At 35.7% G+C, this 21,739-nt stretch overlaps 1 protein-coding gene across 1 annotated transcript in view; it reads right to left on the reverse strand.

Moving 5' to 3' along the window:
- brinp1 (BMP/retinoic acid inducible neural specific 1) overlaps positions 1-21,739 on the reverse strand; it is a 119,942-nt gene that overhangs the window by 4,742 nt on the left and 93,461 nt on the right. Inside the window, exons 6-7 of the mRNA XM_005810052.2 lie at positions 8,618-8,854; positions 5,336-5,558 (exon numbers count right to left, since the gene is read on the reverse strand). Coding sequence (XP_005810109.1) covers positions 5,336-5,558; positions 8,618-8,854 — 460 coding nt within the window. The remainder of the gene's footprint in view (positions 1-5,335; positions 5,559-8,617; positions 8,855-21,739) is intronic.

A 21,739-nucleotide genomic window follows, 5' to 3' on the forward strand; every position in this document is an offset into this window, starting at 1 on the left:
TGTTAATTCATTAAGGGTATTGTGAGTGACGACATAGGAAGATATTCAACAAAACCTTTAATTTAAATATTGGGGCTTTGTGGAGATAATTCAGTAATTGCATGTAAGGGAAATGTAGATATTACATTATTTTTATGCCACACCATTATTATAATAACGCAACCAATGGTTATTACATCATCTGTGGGCCAATTACTTTATGATATTAATGGCATGTTATTATTTTATTACATATACATTTGCAAAATGATTGTTATTGGTCAATGTCTAAGCAAACAAATAATAATAATAATAATAAAAAAAAGCTCATGGTTTGAGCAAAAGTTGTTAGACTGACAGGAAAGAATTCTTGTTTGACACAAACCTTTCTGTGTCCGTTTTTGCAGTGGACATTTTTATTGATTCTAAGTTGTTATAAAGAGTGAAAAATGATCTGATGAAAAAGAAATGCAATCAAAAATAAATCTTTGTTATCCCTTTTGGCCCTATGACAAACTGAAATACTATAATTATATCTGTAAGCTCAGGAAAAGCATTAATGAGGACACGGCAGCTGTTATAAATCTGTCATTTTGATTGGATTAGAACAGAATGTTTGCTTTAAAAGGAAATGGTGCTTGGCATCCTCCTTCTTGTCTTAATCGTGGCTGACTTTCAGAAAACACATGCTAACAGCATTGGCTTGCTTTAATAGGGACTTCACAGGTCAAATTATTCAGTTATTGAATCACCAAGAACTTCAAGAAGAGAGTTTGGAGCTGCGAAATATGACTTATGAACACTGATTTTACATATTTATTAAAACTGTCACTATTTGCTGATACATGATATGAGACACATGATCTGTGAAAAAAAATCAAGTTCCTCTGCCTCCCCCATGTGGTCCTACAGCCACTCGGTCAGAAACAACCAATCAGAGTCAGGAGGAGGGTCTTAGCACTTTTGTCTTGCAATCTCAAAGCTGGGGTTTTGATTCCTTCCACATGTCGATGTGCCCCTTGACAGATGGGAAGGAAATTTGGGGTTGCCTACTGATCTCCAAATCAGTGTATGAATCTGTGCACATTTGTCAAATCGATTGGTTGAATGTGGCTCTATGAGTGTTTAGTATGACCACTAGCATTTCTAGACATAAAAATGCTTTTTCCTATGATTGGCATTTCTAGAAATGCTTTTCTTTGAGTAGAAGCATTTTCAATGAGTCCTGTGACATACCAAAAATAAAGCATTCAGAGATCATTCATTTGTTAGGTACCTCTCATCCAAGAGAATGGGACTTTTCTAATTTTTCCCCAAAACACTGTCATGAATAAGTGGGGATGAAAACAAAATGATGAATGGCTCTATAGTGATAATAAGAAAATGTATCTTACATTCATTTAATTGAAAAATACAAATGATCTAAGATATGTTTACTGAAAACCTACCTACAAAGGACTTATGATATGTGCCATGTTAAGTAGAATTTATGACTCTTTTGTTGTATGGAGGCTGAGGTATTAAAACGGGTTTTACCCTGGACATGAATAATTAAACCGAGCATATAAACTGGATGCAAATTACTTGGCTCGGAATGATGCAACTCCATATCTGTCACTATTAATCATTTACTTGAAGATTCCTAAGTTCATTGTACCTGAAGCAAGCTACTAATAAAGAAAATGCACTTGTAAATCTATTTAGGGGTTCCACTCTGAGTGATCACAACAAGAATTTATGATAGTTGTAATGAATGAAAACATAGACCGGAGCTATGGTAAACTTTCTATGTGTAGCTTTAATTATAGCTACCCAATAATACACTACCTTCCTTACATCAAGTGAAATATATTTACTTGCTGACTGTAACTTTCTTGAAATGGGATAGCAAATAGTCAAAATTCTAAGCTGTAATTTTGGATAGTTTGCTCTGTGTCATTGTGCCTAAATAAATACAACAATGAAGTTCCTCTTTTATTATCATGAATCCATTTTGCAATTAAACTAAAAGCTGCGAGGGACCTGAGTGATCTCCTGAGTGATCTTTTGGCCCATTAGTACGAATACATGTCTGTGCAAGAAAATTAAATAAAACCTGCTTCTTTGAAGTTTCATTAAGCCCAACTACATATTACAGTACTTCTATTTTTAACTAAGGTATGAATATGCTGTTTATTTGCTCAATATACAATGCCCCAAGCACTGAAACACCATTAAGTAAGTTCCCTTGGCAACACAGCATAACAGCAGCTTTTACTATTCTGTTTTCTCATCTAATTTTCTCCTGCAGAACATTGCAACACTTACACAAATGCAACTCAAGACCGCCTAAAAAGCATTGGGTTCTTATGTCTTTTGTGTATGACATACTTATATTTGCCACCAAGACAATGACATTGACATTCTCTTCTTATCTCAGTAGCATCAAGCCATTAGCCCTTTGGAGGGTTCAAGTGTGTGGTCATGTGCATCTTTTAAAATTTCAATATGTACAGTAGAAGTGTTGTAGAGGTTAATAGGAATGCAAGTGAGTTCACATGTATAACTGTCAATTTTACATGGTTCCCATGAGGACGTCCACTATTCCTAACTTGTTTATTAGACAGGTATAGTTCCAGAGACTGTCTTGTAGGTGATGCAACATGTAATAAAAGGCCTCTCTGCAGTGTCTTTATTTAAAGGTTGGAAAGTCTCTTACCATAGGAATGCAGAATATCTCAAATCCCCAATTAACATAACATTACAGCATATTTTCAAGTAAAATTTTAATGCATGTATATTTTATATATAATGTATGTCACTGATTTCGTTGCTGTCCTTATTAAGGGATATATGTAAAAATTGGAATAATTCAAATGACCTGATATTGGAGGGTATGTAGCTAATGTGTATCAGGTCAGCTGCCTTAACAATTTTTGATTTTTATTTTATTTTTATCATGTTCTTCAATGTTAGAGGTTCACCTTCATTTTCTTGGTATTTGTGTGTTCCCACAATAGTTTGCTGAAACGTTTGGTATGTCTCCTGGCAGAACAGTTGCAACTGAAGCAGGTTTGTAGGTCTTCATATGCACACCGATCTCTGCCCACAGATTTTGAATGAGACTGAGATTTGAGCTTTGTAATGGCAATAGCTAAGAAAACTTTCTAGCTGTTGATATCTCATGATCCTGCCATCTTCTGTGCTTCACAACTAGGATGGTGTTCCAAGGCTTGTAAGTTTTTCCCTTTTTCCTTCAATTGTAACGATTGCCTTTATGAACAAAAACTTCAGGACACAAGACATGTTTACAGAGTTTGTTTTTTGCATTTTTCAACTATAATCTGTCTCTATTATGTTCATTGATGGAGACAATATTTATTCCTTTTTGAGTGTCTGTCATGGCTACTTATAATTAGCTCCAAAACAATTAATGTCAGAATAGTTTCTGAGGAGGAGGTTCTCGGCACACTAAAAATAAAAAGGACTCGCAGAGGGGTTTCTGGTTCAACTTATAAAAGTAACAGAAATATTCTCCAGGTTGACTTCATACAAAATTCAAATATAAACTTTATTTTGTGATACAAAAATTGTTTGAGTTCTCACTCCATCACTGCGTAACAATCAGACCAAGCAGAGCAGAGCAAAATTATTTCTTTTCTTCTTAATCACAGCAGGAGGTTGACCTGACTAGGAAGAGGCTCTAAGCAAAAAATAAATAAGCAATAGCGCATCTACCATCTGTAATCATGGGCATCATTTTGGATCAATAATAACATCATTTAGTAAATAGGTCATTTGTTAAATACTTAATAGGCTCCAACAGCGGCCTTCAGGTTTTTGTGTGTGTCTGGAAGGATTGTCTCTGGTTTTAAGTCTTTTTGCAACTTCATAGTGATTTTCTTTGGGACTGCTGTTAATTTAGCTCTATCCGTCTTCTCTTCAACTCTGATCATCTTGCATCACTGATGCACAAAAACATTCCTAAAGAATCCTAAGGATTTCTTTCAACAATAATCCGTGCCACTCTCCTGCTGTATAGGGATAATATTTGTCTTGTTAACAGGCTCCCTCACCTAAGCTTTGGAGCTTAGCACCTCCTCCAGACATACAGTACTTTGTCATTATTTTATCAGGTCACATTTATTTGCTGCTTTGTGTTGCTCTGCCACATAACGATTGACTAAAATAATGGTTGTAACATGAAAATATAAAACAAAAGTTTAAGAGGTAAACATACCCTTGTGGGCTGATATGTACTGAATACGTTTTGCTTACAGCTACCTGTTACAGGCTGCAGAGGTAAGGCATGAGACTTAGAGCCTTTACTGGTAATAGAAGAGCACTTTATTTCAGTAAGAGAGAAAGGTAAAGATGAGAGCTGATTTTAAAAGATTTATGGCATGACTGCCAAGCTAAACTCGCATAGTAGGTGAAAAAGCCTTTACACAGCTTTCTAGCATTGCATCTTTGAAACAGTCATAAAGGTTCAAATACCTATGTTCTAAAATGAACAATGAAAAATGAACATGGGGAGTTTGAGTCTGAGGGGAAATTGCATTGTGCACAACAACAGCAACTCCCCTGCAGAACATATATGAGACCTTAAATATACATGATGAAATCAAATAAATACACCATCTGATGCAAAGCTGTTTCACACAGACAAACAAATAAACAAGCTGCTCTTATTTCCTGTGCCATCAGGCACTCTCGATGTTTACTCCATGGAAGAGGAAGCACACACTGCAGTTCTTTGATAACACTTCAGAACAGACCCTATGCCAACTCTCACACAAATGTGGGTGTGATCCTTTCTGTCAGGGACTGAAGACAGTGGCTGATTTTCAGGCCACTTAAATTAATATTTTACATATTCTTTTCCCTTTTTTATGGCAACATAACTAATGCTGGACAGTTTTTGCTGGCATTTCATTTGGCACTCCCCATTTTGTGTTTTTTTGCATTGTGTTTTTTGATTTGTGAGAGCAGATTGGGGAAATTCCTGGCAGTTCCTGACGCTATGGCACATCAGCAGCAAGGCTCTTAAGCTGCAACTGCAGTACGTGGTGACAGATGTGTGCAATGACCTAACAAGAAAACTCCCACAGCTACATTTTCTTTTAAGACTGCTAAGTGAAATAACAAGAGTAAGCTGAAGCGTTTTGTGCATGTGCAAGTCTCAGCACTAAATAGATTTGATATAAAGTAAAAGCACAACCTTGAAGAAAAAATATATTAGGAATTGCATGTTTGATTTCCATGCTATACTGAAATACAAAAAAGTATCTCCGGCGATATTATTTTCTTAAAAAATAAATATATAAACACTAAATCTTTGGTTTAGTAAATCCCCATGGATATTATTTTTACTCACCTCTCTCTTGGCATTTGGTGGCTGGGATTGTGAAGACAGCGGATGCTGAGGCTGAATAGCTTGCGGGCGGTGCGCTGGATTTTGAGCCGCTGGATCTCCAGGGAACTCTGAAGGAGTCTGTAACGGGCCTGCAGGTCCCAGTCGCTGCCCCACAAAAGATGCACACTGCTGATGGGCAAAAAATGAGTGGACGGGAGTCTCTTCAGGAATGACTTGAACTCATCTAGAGAACAGTGGAGGGACAAGATGGGACAAAACAAAATGTAACGCAGGATAAAGACTGAAATTAAACAGAAGTAATTTGTAGCCAGATGAAGACAAATTTACTGACGCAAAACATTTAACGATGACTAGTCCTCATTACACAGTCTCTTATAAATCGGCCAGAGTCCTGAGTCCTCTCTTTTGCACTTTATTCTTTAGTATAACCCTAACGTATTAAGGTTTAGGGACTGACATGACATAGGAAGAAGTTGCTGAACAATTTTATTGTTGATTTAGCAGTATGTTTTTAATATTTAGTGATGTTTTCTTCTGCATCTTTGGTTTGAAAACTTAAGGCTGATTCTGTTGTTCAAGTGCAGAACTGGAAGTAGTAATCATCCTCTCCTCTCCTCTCAGTTCTTGGGTACCAAGATTACTGCCCCCACAATTTTTCAGCCAGCCTTAGTGATTGTCCAAGTGGTTATCATCAAGCCTAAGATAAAATGTTCTTGTTTCCTCTTGAGACCACTGTTTTATTTTGTTAATTTCTTAGCAACAATTGATTTAAGATGTTTCTTAAAATTTCTTTAAATACAACCAAAATCGTTTTATTCCTGTTCAGATTTTGATATACTAATATTAAATGATTCAGAAAAGCTTTAATATGAACTAAAGGATTTTAATCTTGAATAAATGGAAATAATTTATATCCTAAATGCTGGCTCATCAAGACTGAGTTGAAGATGTTTGCCAAATACAATAAGAACTGTTCTAATCCTGTTCAAAATCTGAAATGTTAAAATGAAATGTTTTTTTTCAAATGTAATATTTTCTAAATACATTTAATCTTGAATACTAAAAGCACAAGTTAAAATAGCTCAACAATGCCAGCAATATTTAATGGATCATTTAAAGAAGAGACAAAACACCAGAAATCTCATATCATTAGACTTTTACAGTTAAGGTGATGTAAAAATGTAAACCTAAAAACAAACGTACGGAATGAATAAGAACACTGTTTAGCAGAAATGCAAACCACAACAAGCTTTGGCACACTCAGAACATAGATCCACATTTTCAAGAAATGCACCTGCAAAACATGCTGGCACTCTCCTAGACCTGTCCTCAAGACATTTTAACAGTATTAACCAGAGTAAAGAGGTCTTTTTCAGTCTCAGCTGTGAAATGTCAGAAATTCCTCCACCTTCCTCCCTGGCATGTCAGAACTCAGATTTCCCTTTTTCTTCAAAGGAGCCAGGATCCATCTCCTCCTCCTGTTTTGAACTTGCCACAAACCTCCACCCAGCTTTCAGAGAGATGACATAAACCTTCTTTAATTCCTTCCTGAACAAATCTGAGCAACACCAGCACCTAGCATTCAGAACTCTGTCAACATGAAAAAAAGAAGCTACATTATCATATTGTGCCCCAGTGGCAGATATGCAAACCCTTTTATACAAGCTTCAAAGAATTCAAGTATCATTTTCCTTTACACAGCAACCAAATAGTTCACATGGTGGTTCTTATCTGAACCCACCCAGCACACCTTGTCGAAAGATTAGAACTCATAATTTAACTTTTCCCTCGTTTTATATCAACGTTTGCTCACATCAGCTACAAATATTTGAACTGAAAGTTTTTTAACCAGCCAGATGCCACTTTATAGTGGCAGCCACCAGTTTGCTGGCACCTCTGGCAAAGGTGTAGATAAAGCCTTCAAAAAAGCTCATATTAGAGTAGAAAAATATCACCCTGAAAATTTTAGAGGATACCAGTTTTTGAGTATATTTATTTAGTAGGAAAAAAAAAATCATATTTACAAATGTTTGTTTTTCAAAAAATAGAAATCGTTTCAAATCTCTTAGTACTTTCTACAATCCCCTCTACAATCAAAAGATTGTCTGTCTGTCTGTTGCATGCTTTGCAGTAGTTAACTAGTTTCATTGCTCTTCTCATGAGCATCTCACAAACTGAGACAGACCTTAGCTGTGATTACTGTTATAACCATAACGCAACGTGTGAGTGTGAATGCAGTGCGTGTCTTTTTGTAATAACGGGAGAGACAATTCAACTAATACTAACAGCATGCAGCAATTTAGCATGCACTGTGAACTGGCACAGTATGCACAACGAACGTGTTGTCACTGGAGAAACTGGGCTACTCCTGTGAAGCAATGGTGGGATGTCTGTCATATCTAATAATTCCCTTTTAAAATCATTGAGACATTTAAAGCCTAAACAGAAATGTGAATATTGTTGTCAACGTTATTGATTGATTTTTTGTTTTTTAAAGATTAGTTGCCAAAGAGCAATATATACTTTCATATACCACAAAATAATATCACACCAGCTTTATCCCAAGCAACTGCTAGTATATTAGTGAGCCTCAGACCACACAGTTAGCCAGAGCAGCAGCCGCAGCTTTCCTCACAGCCAGGGAATTTACACAGTCAAAGCTCTTGCCTTGTGATAGGATTACCAAGCAATGGATGTGTCATGTCCAGTGTGAGATCATCTTATTTCTGAACCTAAAGAACATATCCCTATAGAGGCAGTGTTGAAACAACTGACTATTGATTCTCAGAAATGTAATAAATGTTGCTACAATGCAATGCAAATTAATTTCTAAAACTCTACATCTTTTATCTTTGCTGTCCTCATTCATGTCACTTTGTTGAACATTAACATATACGTATGTGTATATGTGTCTCAAAGAGTTTACACTAGGAACCCCTTCAATTCACAATGATATTTAACTTATTAATCAAACAGAGTTAGACATAAGTGGTGCCTTGGAGCAGCTATACTCTTAAAGCTAATATTTACATTCTTTTTACAATGTCCACATTTGACATGTATTTCCATCACTTTTTGTTGAAAACAGAAGCCTCTACAGGATAACCCTTTTTCTGCATCTTTTGCATCTTATGTGCATGGGTTTTTTTTCATACTTAAAAAGATCTCACAAAAATAAAAAAATAAAAATGCCTGTAAAAGGAATAACAAACAGACTTCAAGTCTTTTGATAGTCACAGAGGTGAGTCAGGTTAAACTATTTTGTAGAAGTTTTCAGCTTACCAGAGTTTTCAAAATCTTTATAAGAGGCTGCCCAGGACTCAGACATCACCAGCAGGGTGTTTTCCATGATCTGGATGTCAGTGATGGGACAGTTGCACTGGGGATAGTCATCAGCACACTGACAGATGCACTGGTTGTTGTGGCACACATATTCACCCTCTCCGTTGCACATGATGTAGCTCAGAGCTGACTGGACAAATTTCTCCTGCAGGTATTCTGGGAATATGACCTGAAGGCCTGAAACAAAAAAGCAAAGTTTTGCTTGAAAAATGCCTACAACATCCATTCTTCTTTCTTTTTTTTCCCCAACAATATACTAGATACATGATTGAGAAAACAATAATCTTTGTTTAACTCAAAGAAACCGAAAATAATTTCTGTTTCTTTGAAACAGAACATTTGAGAATAAATACAAATGTTCTGTTTGTATTTATTCTTTTGTTTGTATTTATTGTGAAATTATATGTAAACATTTTGTTGTATTTAAATAGTAAAGAAAAAAGAATAAATCAGAAATAAATAAATAAATAAATAAATAATATGTAATCAGGTCATGTTAATATTTTGTGTTATATGGTAATGTGTAAGCAAAATTTTCTACAAAGGATAGCAGCATTTATACACAGGAAAAAAGTTAGTTTGGTAGTCAGGGTTTAAAAGATCTGAGGTCCTTACCAGGTCTTCTGGTGACCCGTAAGAATAATCACTGTAAATACCCAACTGAACCACAAGGGCCCTACAGAAGTAATGTACCCCATCCTGACAAAGCAGGACATAGGGAATTTTACACCTCATAAAAATTGGTGTAATTTTTATATGTCGTAACATAAATACCAACATAGGTAACATAAAAAATGAGGTTGTATCAAAAGAACAGAAATACTACAAAGGCATCACTGCAGAAAATCCTTCCCAAAATTTTGTTTATATATTCATGTTTATGCCTATAAAACACATTTTTAGCATGCAGAACTACACAAATTTAAGATGGGACAACCACATTCTTTATATAGAAAATACTTTTTCAGTTTTATTGAAGTAATATAAAAAAGAAACTGTTTCATGCAATTTAAATATTGGGATTATGCTTTTCTCCACAAACTGGCCTGTTTTGAAATCAATAATTTTGAGCATAATTTGATGGTTGAAGTTCTGATTTCCCCAGACCTGGGACAACTCCCGTACTTGCCATCCCTCCGATCATGTCTATGTTTTAAGCAGTTGACCATTTTATTTTTCCTGAAGTACGCAAATAATTAATCTCTTTTCTTTGAGCCGCTTATGGTGAATCACGTATAATGTGACAAGGAATGGGAAAGCCTGATGCTGGCTTTGACATATTTAGCTGATATTTTTGTAATAGTCTAATTTGTGATTTAAAGATTCATTTAAAGTTTCAGAGTTCTAGCTATTCATTCTTCAGTATCAATGACAAACTTTTAATAATTCTTAGACTCCCAGCCAATCCATATCCCTTTGGGGATCTCACCGAATTAAAGCTTGGACATTTTGCAGTTCAGGCTTCCACTTCAGTTCAGACCGGAAAAAATAAATCCCTTACTCTACAAGCCACTGGATTGGAAAAGAACTAAATAGATTTTTCCTTCTCATATGAAACAACATCTTGGCGAGACCGTATTTTCTTAATAGCTTTTCCTTGAAGACAAACTGTGCTTCAGTACAAAACATATGCAACCAGGAACTAGGACACAACATGTTATTGAATGATGAATAATTACATTATTCCTCCTGCTCACAATTTATTTTCACCTTCGGGTGAAAGGCGGAATCCACTTATGCAAAGTCAACTTAATGTGGCTAAAATGAAAGGAAAAGTAAGCATATAATTTCATATTGTACACATGAATCATTTTCCGGGTGTTGTCAAAGAGTCAAATGGTATCTCATTATGCATTTGCATGCAGCAATTAATCCTCCTTATTTTCACCCACAAACAAACGTTGAACATTACTGTGGGTAATTCAGAAACAGATAAAAGCCGTAATGGTTTGGATCTGAAACAGAACACTTCAATAGTCATCATCATGATGACAGCCTCTGAAGAGAAGTAACATAGTGCGCTTTGGTTGTTCATGGAAAAAAAAAAAATGTTTTGTATTTATTCTCCAAGCTTGGATAAAGACAGTCTTTATTTAAATCTGTTCATGAGATCAAATCAGACTACTCAAAGGAATTCTTCCACTTGCAGCTATTCAAACACAGTCCCTACACCTTGCACCAAAAGTCTACAATGCATACCTCTTTTTTGCATAATCTCTTCTATTCCCCACACCTCATCAGAAGCCCTGCCCATCAGTGATGAAGGGAACAGAAGGAAGCAGGGATGGAGCAAGTAAAGAGGATGGATAGATCATGTCTGACCACAAAAGAGTTTGGTTGCCCAGGGCTTTTTCTCCATCAGGCTTGTCTGGATCCAATATTCATTTAGCTTGATGTATTCCTGGGCTTGAAACTTTAATGTGATTTGTGGGAAAATCCAGATGGCAAGTTCACGGATCAACGCTGCTCCCTGACAGTGCTGGTGCCAGCGGCCGCCTGCACAATAACACCGATTGCCTCAGTGCTCCCCCAACGCCACGATCACTCCCACCACGAGACCCTCCCCCATTTCCTTATCTGTATAACTACACTGCATACCCCAGCTCTACCAATGCACACATATACTGTCTTTTTCATATTGGTGCATTAGTGCTGAAGAATTGAAGAAGAAACCATTTGAGAGTCTGACATTCAGCTCAACTCTATTGGTCTTGCAATCTCTTGTATTTCACTCTCCTTTGCTCTCCGTGTTTCTGTCCATTCTCTTCCTTTGCGTCTATCTTTGCCTCTCACTCTGTCTTTGTACACATCTTCTACTGTCTTACTTCATTATAGTCACTGTTACTCCTACCACACACATCCATGTGCCCCCTGACTCCCCCCATCATCCTTTGGCTTCCATTCACTCCATCAATCACACTCTTCATTCCTGTTTCTTCACCTCTTCTGCTCTCCCCTTCATTTTCTCCTGCTGAGTGTGCATTCAGATATCAGAAAATTCATGCCCTGTGTTGCCCTGTCTGCTACTATGCAGAAATGATGTCACGTAATAAAAGTAAATCTATCAACATTTGTTAGAGCATTGTCAAAATGAGCAAAAGTATGGGAGCCCACAGGCTACAAATAAAGAGAGAAACCAATCAGATATAAAAACATTTATCTTGTGACTTAGCAAGCTTTTCTAGGTTAGCGCAATAACACGTGACACAATTGAAAATGATTGAACCATAAAGCTAGTTTATTGGATTATGAGTCAGGCATGTGTTGGGGGAAACACTAGATACTGGAGTATAGGTGTTACACTTACCGTCATTTAAGAGGAGATGATGAAATGAAAGGTACATATTGCAGCAGCTTTGCTGCTATTTGATAACCTCCAACTTCATGCTCTGTCAGTGCAAATAATTCTCTTCAATACAGATGCCTAGCTTGCTCTAAATAAATAGTGCTGCAAAATGGCACATAATCATATTGCATATAAGCTGATAGATTTTGCTTCTCATATTTTGATGGATATAGGCCCACAAACGTTCTATGAATGCTAAAAACGAATGGTGACTTTGCCTTTTCATTATGTCTCTTTCATGTGTGCTTTTTCTTCTTTTTTTTAACATAGTGACATATAGGGAGTGTAGGCCACAACTGAGGCTTGTAACTGCTTTGGCAAGCATTTGCCTACTTACTGGAATGCCATGCTCCGCCTCATAAGTTACAGTTTCATTAAAGATTAATTGACCATTGTGTAGCTGCAATTTCACAAAATAATCATTACTTAATCCACTGGTGCAATAAAGTGCGTTACCTCAATGGGGGCATTAAATTACCACAGGAGGTTATTGTTGCAGCTATAATACCATTCCAAAAAGCTTTGGACAAAAGAGACTCCTAAGTTCACGGTTGCACAGGCTTTCTTGTTGATAATACATCCTTGATGTGAAAGGGGAACATAATTTAAAATGTTGCTGTGTTTGCCAGTTTTCACATACAGACTCCTTGTCTTTACGTATGAGGTAGAAGTGCAGCTGAAAAAGCTATTTATCCACTTTTCTTTTTTTTTGTATAGAGTGTGAGGTGTGTGTATTGGGCCAGACAAAGGATAACATGTTCCACTGGAGCTGTTCTGAGCTCTCAGAATACGTTTGCATTTTTTAAAGTTCAGAATGAGCTGTACTTAGCATTCAAACAGATAATGTGTGGTGTGTCAGTGCAGAGTAGATTATCGTAGATTATCATAAGTGCTCTAAGCACTCGAGTAAGCAGAAGCGTGTGTTGTCAAACAGGACTGTTGACTCACAATTTAGTATTAGTTTTATTTGAAAATCCCTGTGGAACAGGAAGTTTTATTGTTGGAATAATATTTTTTATTTCTTTTTGTAAAATGTCCTGTTTAGTTTTAGAATTTTTATAGAATCCTTGTATACCTTGTGGGAGCAGGGCAGCAGAAATAGATGCACACAGCATCTTGCAAAAGTATTCATACCCTTGTTTTCACATTTTGTTTGTTGCAATCAGTTGTGATTTATGTGATAAAAATAAAGTAACATTAATGCAAAGTGAAAGGAACATTCATAATATATGTAGATCTTATTTTTATATATATGCAGAAAATAAACTGAAATGCATGGCTTGTAGTTTGCTTTTTTTAATCGGTCTCTCTGATTTTACCTTTTGTTGCAGTAATAACAGCAAACATAAATATGTGCTTGATCTAAACTAGAGATGTTCTAAGTGCAGTCTACCATTCAGAGCCATAGGAATAATTTTGTGTTGCCCTTGACTGCAGCTTAAGAATGGTACAAATCGGCCACCCAGAAAAGATAGTTGATGTAGATGGAAGCGTTTTGTGATTATTATTATTACTATTACTTTTGATGACAATTTTATGACACATTTCTACAATCTTAAAAATAAAATGTGATACAGCACAGCCACTGATTTAACTTGGGTGAATACAGTGAGGGTTTGCGAAGACAGTTGTCTTTTTGTTGCTGAAAATAGACTAAGTTTATTTTCTAGATCAATAAAATGGAAAAAAAAAACCCATCCAGTTCGAAAAGTTAGAAAACTGCAAACCTTCCATTGACTGAGACAAATGTCTGAGGGTATTTTTCAGACCAACAATAATTTCCTTTTATTGACTTTGTTTCATCTAAATACGGCATGTTTAATGTATTGCTGTGCTGGAGTTGTACCTTAAGAAATAATCAAAAAGCTTAAGAACAGAAACAATTTTATAATAGCACATTTAGACAATTAGTCTATCACAAAGGCACAATTTTTCTAATTCTCTTAGTCAAATAAATAAAAAAATAAGACAAAGCAATTTACTTTGCATGAATTAAAACTTAATTGCCAAAAAACGTATTTCTGAAAAAAAATAATAAAGAAAATTAAAATAAAATGTCTCAACCTATATGTTCTCTTTGATTCCAGTCAAAAACACAGCAATGGCTTTGTCCTGTCAATAGGTGGCAACAACATCGGCATCAATTCCATCAAAATTCAACAAATGAAAATCTTGAGATCTAAATCGTGCTTTCTCAGACAGTTTATGCTTTTATTCCAGTCATTAATTCCGTAAGTCTGAAAAGTTTTTCAAATGTTTTTTTTTTTCCATTTAAATTTAAGTGTCTATTAACAATAGGCACAAACTGTGCGAAAAACATCAGTAAGGTGAAATACCAAGATTATTGCAGATAAAAACACTGATATAGCTAATATTCACCTACTGTAGGATACACATTCTTCTTTTGCTCATGTTTAAGCACATACAGCAACATACAGTGTCATTGTAAGTTACGAAGACAAGACAACAATAAACTGAAAAGGTGCCAAAAGACAAATCTGCTTTAGACTGGAGAACACTTAAAAAGATGATATAGATGCCTGCCAGTTTGGAAGCAAACTAAAACAAATTAGGCATGGTTTAAAACTTTTGCACCATACTTCAGCTTTTGTCTTGATGAAACTGAGCTTATATATTTTTATCTTGCAGGTGTAGCAATCACAGTAAGAGCATAAATTACCTAGGAAATAATCTTGGCATTCGGTTTGCTGTGTTTGCCGTATAAAAACAAAATGCTGAAATTGCATGTTGGAACAAATGTGATTGTGAAGGGCAGGAGAAGTAGAGAGGTAAATGAGACCTCCATGGCGCTGAATCATTACCTGATATTTTGCACCCTGAAAACAAAGATATACATGTTGAGTTATAGTAAAATAAGTGAATGATTACTTTTATTCCTCTTTACAAAATGTGGTGCCCCGCTATGTGGCAAATCACGTTTTTGGACTTCTAAACAATAATGCAGGTTTCAAGAAGTAATGTTAAATTCACAAATTGCAGCTTCACTCAGTATTAGCTGTATTGAAAAACAATGCTTTGGTGTATAGTGGGAAATGTGATTGCCTTTGGCTGCTCATTCAGTGTTCAAGCTGTTCCGTCATGTGTTGCCATGTGTCCCCTCACAGCAGTAGCGGTAGACCTCGACTGGCAAGATTATTGTACTTGTCTCACAATAGGCACACAGACTGAAACCATGCACCCACATGCACACACGTAGATCCACAGCCTCCGTGAGCTATTGCAGAAATCACATGTTTTACAAGAAGCCCAGAGAGGGGGGGAGGAGAGACATATGACAGGCTCTGACATTTCCATTTGAGCTAGAACAGACACAACTGTCCTCAAAGTGTCACTGTGTGCTTTATGCACATCTCAGATCAAAAGCCCAGAGTTATCACAGAGAAGATATCACATATTCGTAAAAGCAGTATTAGTGTTTATCTTCACGCTTTGATCAAAATGGACAGAACTTAATTCTAAACAAAGTCTTGCACATTAACTTAAATAGATGCAACTGCAGTTTAAACTGTATTGTAACCTGAATGTGAAACCCTTTTAAAATACAAGTTTTAATTCCTCCAGGATATTCAAAGTGGTAATGAAAGCCACTCGACATGAAAAAAAAGAATTATTAAATTTCTCATTTAAAAATTGGAAATAAAGAAATTACTTTAGATACAGGAAAATATTGTGAAGAAATCACAAACAGAGGAGGGAAAAACGTGTGATATGTGATCAAGCTGGTCCAAGTGTAAATTAAAGATGTCCTCATGTACAGGGGTTTTCATCATATTAGAGAAATATTTTAAAAAATAATGTGCTGAAAACTCTATGTGCTTCCCACATGTAAGGAGGATAGTATCCACCATTGAAAAAAAAAACAAAAAAAAAAGAAAACAGAGATTTAAAGATCAGATTTTTTTTGGTGCCAGACTTTCATCAAACCTTCCTCCGGGAAATATATTTCAATACTTAGAATTGGTCTTAGAGTATTTTTCTGATGTCACCAATCATGGTCACTTTATTTCAAATTGATCATCTCGGCAATCTTTTTTTTTTCAAAATACATAAAAACTAGCAAATTCTTAAAATGTATTTCTTTGCAAGATCATGTGTGAAGAACAGCTAACTAACTAAATAAACCCTATGTGAAGTGAGTATATTTACAGGACAGTCAAAAAAATATATTAATGTTAATCTCATTTATAAATGTAAGACAATGTTGCTGAGGCTGTGCATCTTGAAAATCCTGGATAGGTACAAAATATGTAGCCTAAAGGTGAACTTGTTTCTATAAACAGAATGCTTGTCATTTCAAAGTGTCAAAATCTACAAAACAACTAAATTCATTTTAGCTTAGTTGTTTGATAAGCTTTCAAATAAGTTTTTCTTTCTAAGAGAACACTTTAGGAAAGAACATGGACGTTGATAAAATGCCTGGGTTTATTTTTTTTCCCTCACCCAATATTTGCTCTTCATGTTTTGCATCAAATATTTTGTCGTCAGTAAATAATTCTCTGCTAACCAAAAGCTTTTTGTTTACTGATACTCCCGTCTGCACATCAAATCCTCAACAAGTCCATCACAGAAACACCCAATTGATTTGTCTGTTTGTTTTACTTTCCCAAACTGTTTACAGCATTTTTCACTCTGAAAAAAGGGACATGCATTGAGGAACATAGCAATGAGTATCTAATTCATCACTCTCTGCATGACTCGTCAGGGCCAGTTAATTTATTTTCACTTTCCCACTTTGAAAACTGTTGGCTCAGGCTATTCTAACATATTCATAAATCTTCCAAGATAGGCTCATGGCTCTTCCAAGATAGGCTCTTGAGGAGACTGGAAAAAGAGAAAAGAGAAAAGCAGGCGTTGGAGATTGAAAGAGGCAAATTAGTTTGCTTTTGTTTTGGTGCTAATTTATGACAGCCACACTAAGGGTGATAGGGTCCTCACAGGGTAATGACTTGTGGAGGTTCTGGGGCCTTTTATCTTTCCGTGCTGGAGCTAATATATGTAACCAATTTGCAAATCATCACCTCCAATACACAGTTGGTCTGTTACTTCTGAAAAAAAGTGTAAATAAATATGTTTTAACATTCTGATATAAAATACCTCAAGTAACAGCTAAAACGTATTTCCCTACAGATGCCACAAAATTACACCTCAGGTAACAAGAAAAAATAAAAATGAAACTCCTTTTGTGTTTAATCTCTAAAAAATAGGCTTTTATAAAGAGTTTTACAAACCCATGAAAATCCCGACCATTTAACCGTGTGCTAATACCCTCTCTCAACTGATTCCCAGTCCTCAATAAGCTATTTTTACTTGTAGGTCTCAGTGGAGACTGAAAGTGAGAATCCAGCCAAATGCAATATCATCAGGTTTCTAAGCTTTAGCCTGAAGAAAGGACAAACAAAGAACAAATTAATACGGGGGAGTAAAAGTTTATCTAATTCCCAACAGCTGTAAAGCTAAATTGTGCAGATCTTTCATTTGGATCAAATGAAGCAGAATAAACAAGCTAGAAAATGTTAAAAAAGAACAACAACAGAAAAAAAACAAAAAACAAATACAATCATCTACATGACTAATTCAGGGAAATTACTTACTATCCATTTAAGTTATATATGTGAGGGAAGTTTAGACTTGCAAAATAATCAAAGACCAGTGTAATTTTAAACAGTATGACATGCACTCCAAAATGGCATTACATACATCCAAACTGTGAAAATATGCCTTAGTAGGATTTACAGGAACTTACAAAAGTATTCACACCCCTTGAACTGTTCTGAATTTGGTCATATTGCAACAGTAACGTTTTGTCAGTGTTATTTTAATTGCATGTAATTGTATGTAATTTTTCATGATGTAATACATCAAGGGAAATTGGTACATAATTGTGAAATAGAAAGAAAATGCTACATTAAGCTCAAGTCAGATTGGATAGTGTGTTACTGAACAGCAAACTTCAAACTTCAAGCCTAACCACAGTTTCTCTGTTGGATTTTGGTCTGGAGTTTGAGTTATTTCAATACATGAATAAGCTTTTATCAAAAACTTTTCAATTTAGCTAAGCATATGTTTGGGGTCAGTGTTCTGACAAGAGATAAACCCTGATTACAAGTCTTAGACTCTAATAGGTTTCTTCTTATTGCCCTGTATTTATTTCAATCAGTCTTATAAAATGTGAACTTCTCCGTTCTTGAGAAAAAAAAAATCCTCTCCAAGACATTTTACGGCCATCATCATGTATCACCATGGGGGCTGTTTGTTCCTGGTAATTTGCAGTGCTGGGTTTCCTCTGCACAACATTTTGCCCCCATTTGACCAAAGCATTTTCTTACACATGCATTCTGTGTCTCCCATATGGTTTGTGGTAACCTTTAAATTGGGACTTTTTTATGGCTTTCTTTCAGTAATGGCTTCCTTCTTTTCACTCTTTCATAAAGGAAAGATTTGTGGAGTACATGACTCCACGAAAAAGAAAGAAAAAAAAAAGATTCTCCTGCCTGAGCTGTTGAACTTTGCAGTTCCTCCAGATTTTCCACAAGCCTCTTCACTGCTCAGCTAGCCTCTCTGATTAATGCTTCCCCTCCCCAGCAGATCAGCTTAGGTGGACGGTTAGGTCTTGGAGTGTTTGCCATTCTGGTGTACTGTTTCCTTTTCGAGGTGATGGATTGCACAGTACTTTGTGAGATGTTCAAAACCACAAACTTCTTCAAATCTTTAAACCTTATGAATTGACCTGTCGGTTATCTTCCTCAGTGTTTACTAACATCTGCTTTTGTACCTAGATTAAATTATATAGATTCTTACTAATTATGTGTTGTCTGGAGGCAATAAGCTGCACTGTATGATATTGAGGGAGGAGAGAAAAAAAGAGAGTTGAATGCTATGCATGCTAGATTTTTTGGAAAATCCTATATCATATTTTTTCCATTTCACTATATGCCACTTTGTGTTGATCCTTCACAAAAAACAAACAACAACAACAAACTAGTAAAACAAATGGAAGCTTGTGGTTATAAGACTAATATGACAAAAGTATGGGGACTGTGGATATTTTCCAAACTTTAATGCATTATGTTGAGAATAAATAATGCTATGTTTTTCCTTTGTGGAGAATTAGCCATTCTCCATGCTGAATTCTTGATGCATGAGGTCAAAGAAGAGTCAGTGAGTTGAATTCATGAATTCCATTTATTAATACCAAAATACAGCTGGTCCATTATGACCTCCTACCTTTAAGAGCTAACAGACCAAAATGGAGCCCAAGAACAGATCTCCTTTGTTAGCCTCCATCTAAGTTACGCCCCAAAGAGGGCCTTACCTAGGTCCTACTATCCTGTAATCTTTGAGGGTGTTTCCTAACATGTCATTTCTTTTAGCTTTAGCAACTAGCTAACAGAGACAGAAGGAAAACACATAACTATTTATTCTCAACACCTTCTATTTCTCTTAGCTAAAGCTAAAGCTAAATTAAATGACATGTTAGGAAACACCCTCAAAGTTAAGGTTAAGGGATAGGACACACTAGGGAATGCCCTCTTTAGAGCATAGCTTAGATAGAGGCTAACAAAGGAGCTGTTCTTGGGTGCCATGTTGTCCTGCTAACTCCTAAAGGTAGCATGAGGAATGGACCAGCTGTATTTTGGAATTAATAAATGGGATTCATAAATTCAACTCGATGACTCTTCTTCAACCTTATACATCAAGAACTTAGCATGAATAAATTCTTCACAATTAATAGATTAAATACTGCTAAATCTTACAGCAGTGTTTGTGATGCTGTCAAGGACAAAAAAATGGGAGTAGGGGGATGGGTGAGGGTAAGTAGCACAAGGAATATTTGCCAAACATTTGACATACCAAAGCCATGATACAAAGGAGTAATATCTGATTTTAGGTTGTTAGGTTGTTCACTTGATGTCAGAAACCACTACAACATTCTAAACTAAATCTAGTGCGGTAATGTGGAATATATGATTTTATTGAGCAGTATGTGCATTTTTGCTTTTATTGTGGTGTCAGAGTTCAGCATGTATTTTTACTGTTGTAGTGTATTTAATTATGGTGGTAACATTGGTTAGGGCACAATTTCCAAGACAAATTTCCCCTATGGACGGAACAAAGAATACATTTATCATCTACATCTATCTATGTAAAAGCAAAGAGAATATCTAGGCAGCATCAGATTCACTGTGTTATCTGCATCTCACAGTACCACCAACTCAAAAACAAAACCACAGGGGTGAGAACAAAGGAAACACATTCTCCTTTCATAAAACTTGTGTATGTGGGAGAGAGGATAGTCAAATATCTAAAGAAAACTACATTTAGAAAGTTGCTTATTTCTTGCCTTTTAATTCAAAGTCCTGTCTGTGGTATTTCCACACCAAATTCCATCACAGTGAGGACAGAAAAGCTTGATCATAGTGAGCATTAGTAAATACTTCACACTATAGCTCTAGAGTCTTATGTGGGTATGGCGGTGAACAAACTGCAGCAAAAATTATAATAATAAAAAAAATATATAATGACAATAATAATAAATCAAACTAGCTAAGAGAAACACCATGATTAAATGTTTAATTACTGGAACAAATCTAGGGACATTTTCTATTAGTGCATCCTTGTTGTAACTCATGTGATTTTAACATACCAATAAGATCTTATAACTGAGCAATTAAAAAGACTAGATTTATTATATTTCAAGTTTTCATTTTTTGCAGTCCATAAAGAATGAGCATCAGTATTAAACTAAAACAAAAAACAACAAAAAAAAACACAATTAAGTTCTGTAAATTAAAGCAACCAGAGAATGCTGTTGCAAAAGCTTTAAGCAGATAAAATAGTCTGAGAAGTGTCACCATGGAAACTTCATGTGATTATGATTAAAAGTGTGGCTCTAAGCATTGACAAGAAGAAATGCATTAGTATCTGATTCAGCACACCAAAATGGTCAAAATACTTTTGTGTCTGTCAACTTTAAGTTGAAGTGTGGGTCTATACATCAAGGAACTGACTGGTTGGAACGCAGCCTATTCTCACTTTCTCTTTTGCAGTCTCTCACCAGTGTTAACGGAGGAGCTCGACTGCTGGGTAGAAGGCTTAAAAATCTTAAATCAGTCAGGAAACTTTGTCAAACTTGGTCTGAAAAGCATCTATGAATCTCATAGTCTCATTTCTTAGCAAAGTGCTGGAGGCAAAAGCCTACATCAGGGTGAAAAGAATCAGAAACTCTCCTCAAACAGGGTAGCAAGGTATCACTCTGGTTGTCATAGACCTAAATGGTAGGAGAAGAGAAGCAAATAAAACAAAAACAAGAGAATAGAGAAGAAAGGAAAGAAATATAATGATCAGTCACAATGGAACTTATTAGTGACTAACCGTGCCTCGAGGATTCCTCAAGCAGAAAAAGAAAACTGCATAAACTAAATATTATTCTTCAATAGCTGTTTCATAAAGTTGACTGCAAAAGGAGACTATTAAATTTTTTTTCTTACTGTTTACCTGAACAATGAGGTCAAACAAGCATATTTTTAAAGACCAGAATGGTTATGAATAAAACAAGGAGATTGGTTATGAATAATAAAGTAATTTAATTTCATTATTTATTCTAACCTCCAAATTTCAGTAGCCTTTTACTGCATATGTCAGCAACACTCATAACAAAACTCATACTGTGATGCTTTCTGGTGAACTTTTTAGGG

The sequence above is a fragment of the Xiphophorus maculatus genome, chromosome 8 (assembly GCF_002775205.1).
Source record: "Xiphophorus maculatus strain JP 163 A chromosome 8, X_maculatus-5.0-male, whole genome shotgun sequence".
Classification (NCBI taxonomy): Eukaryota; Metazoa; Chordata; class Actinopteri; order Cyprinodontiformes; family Poeciliidae; genus Xiphophorus; species Xiphophorus maculatus.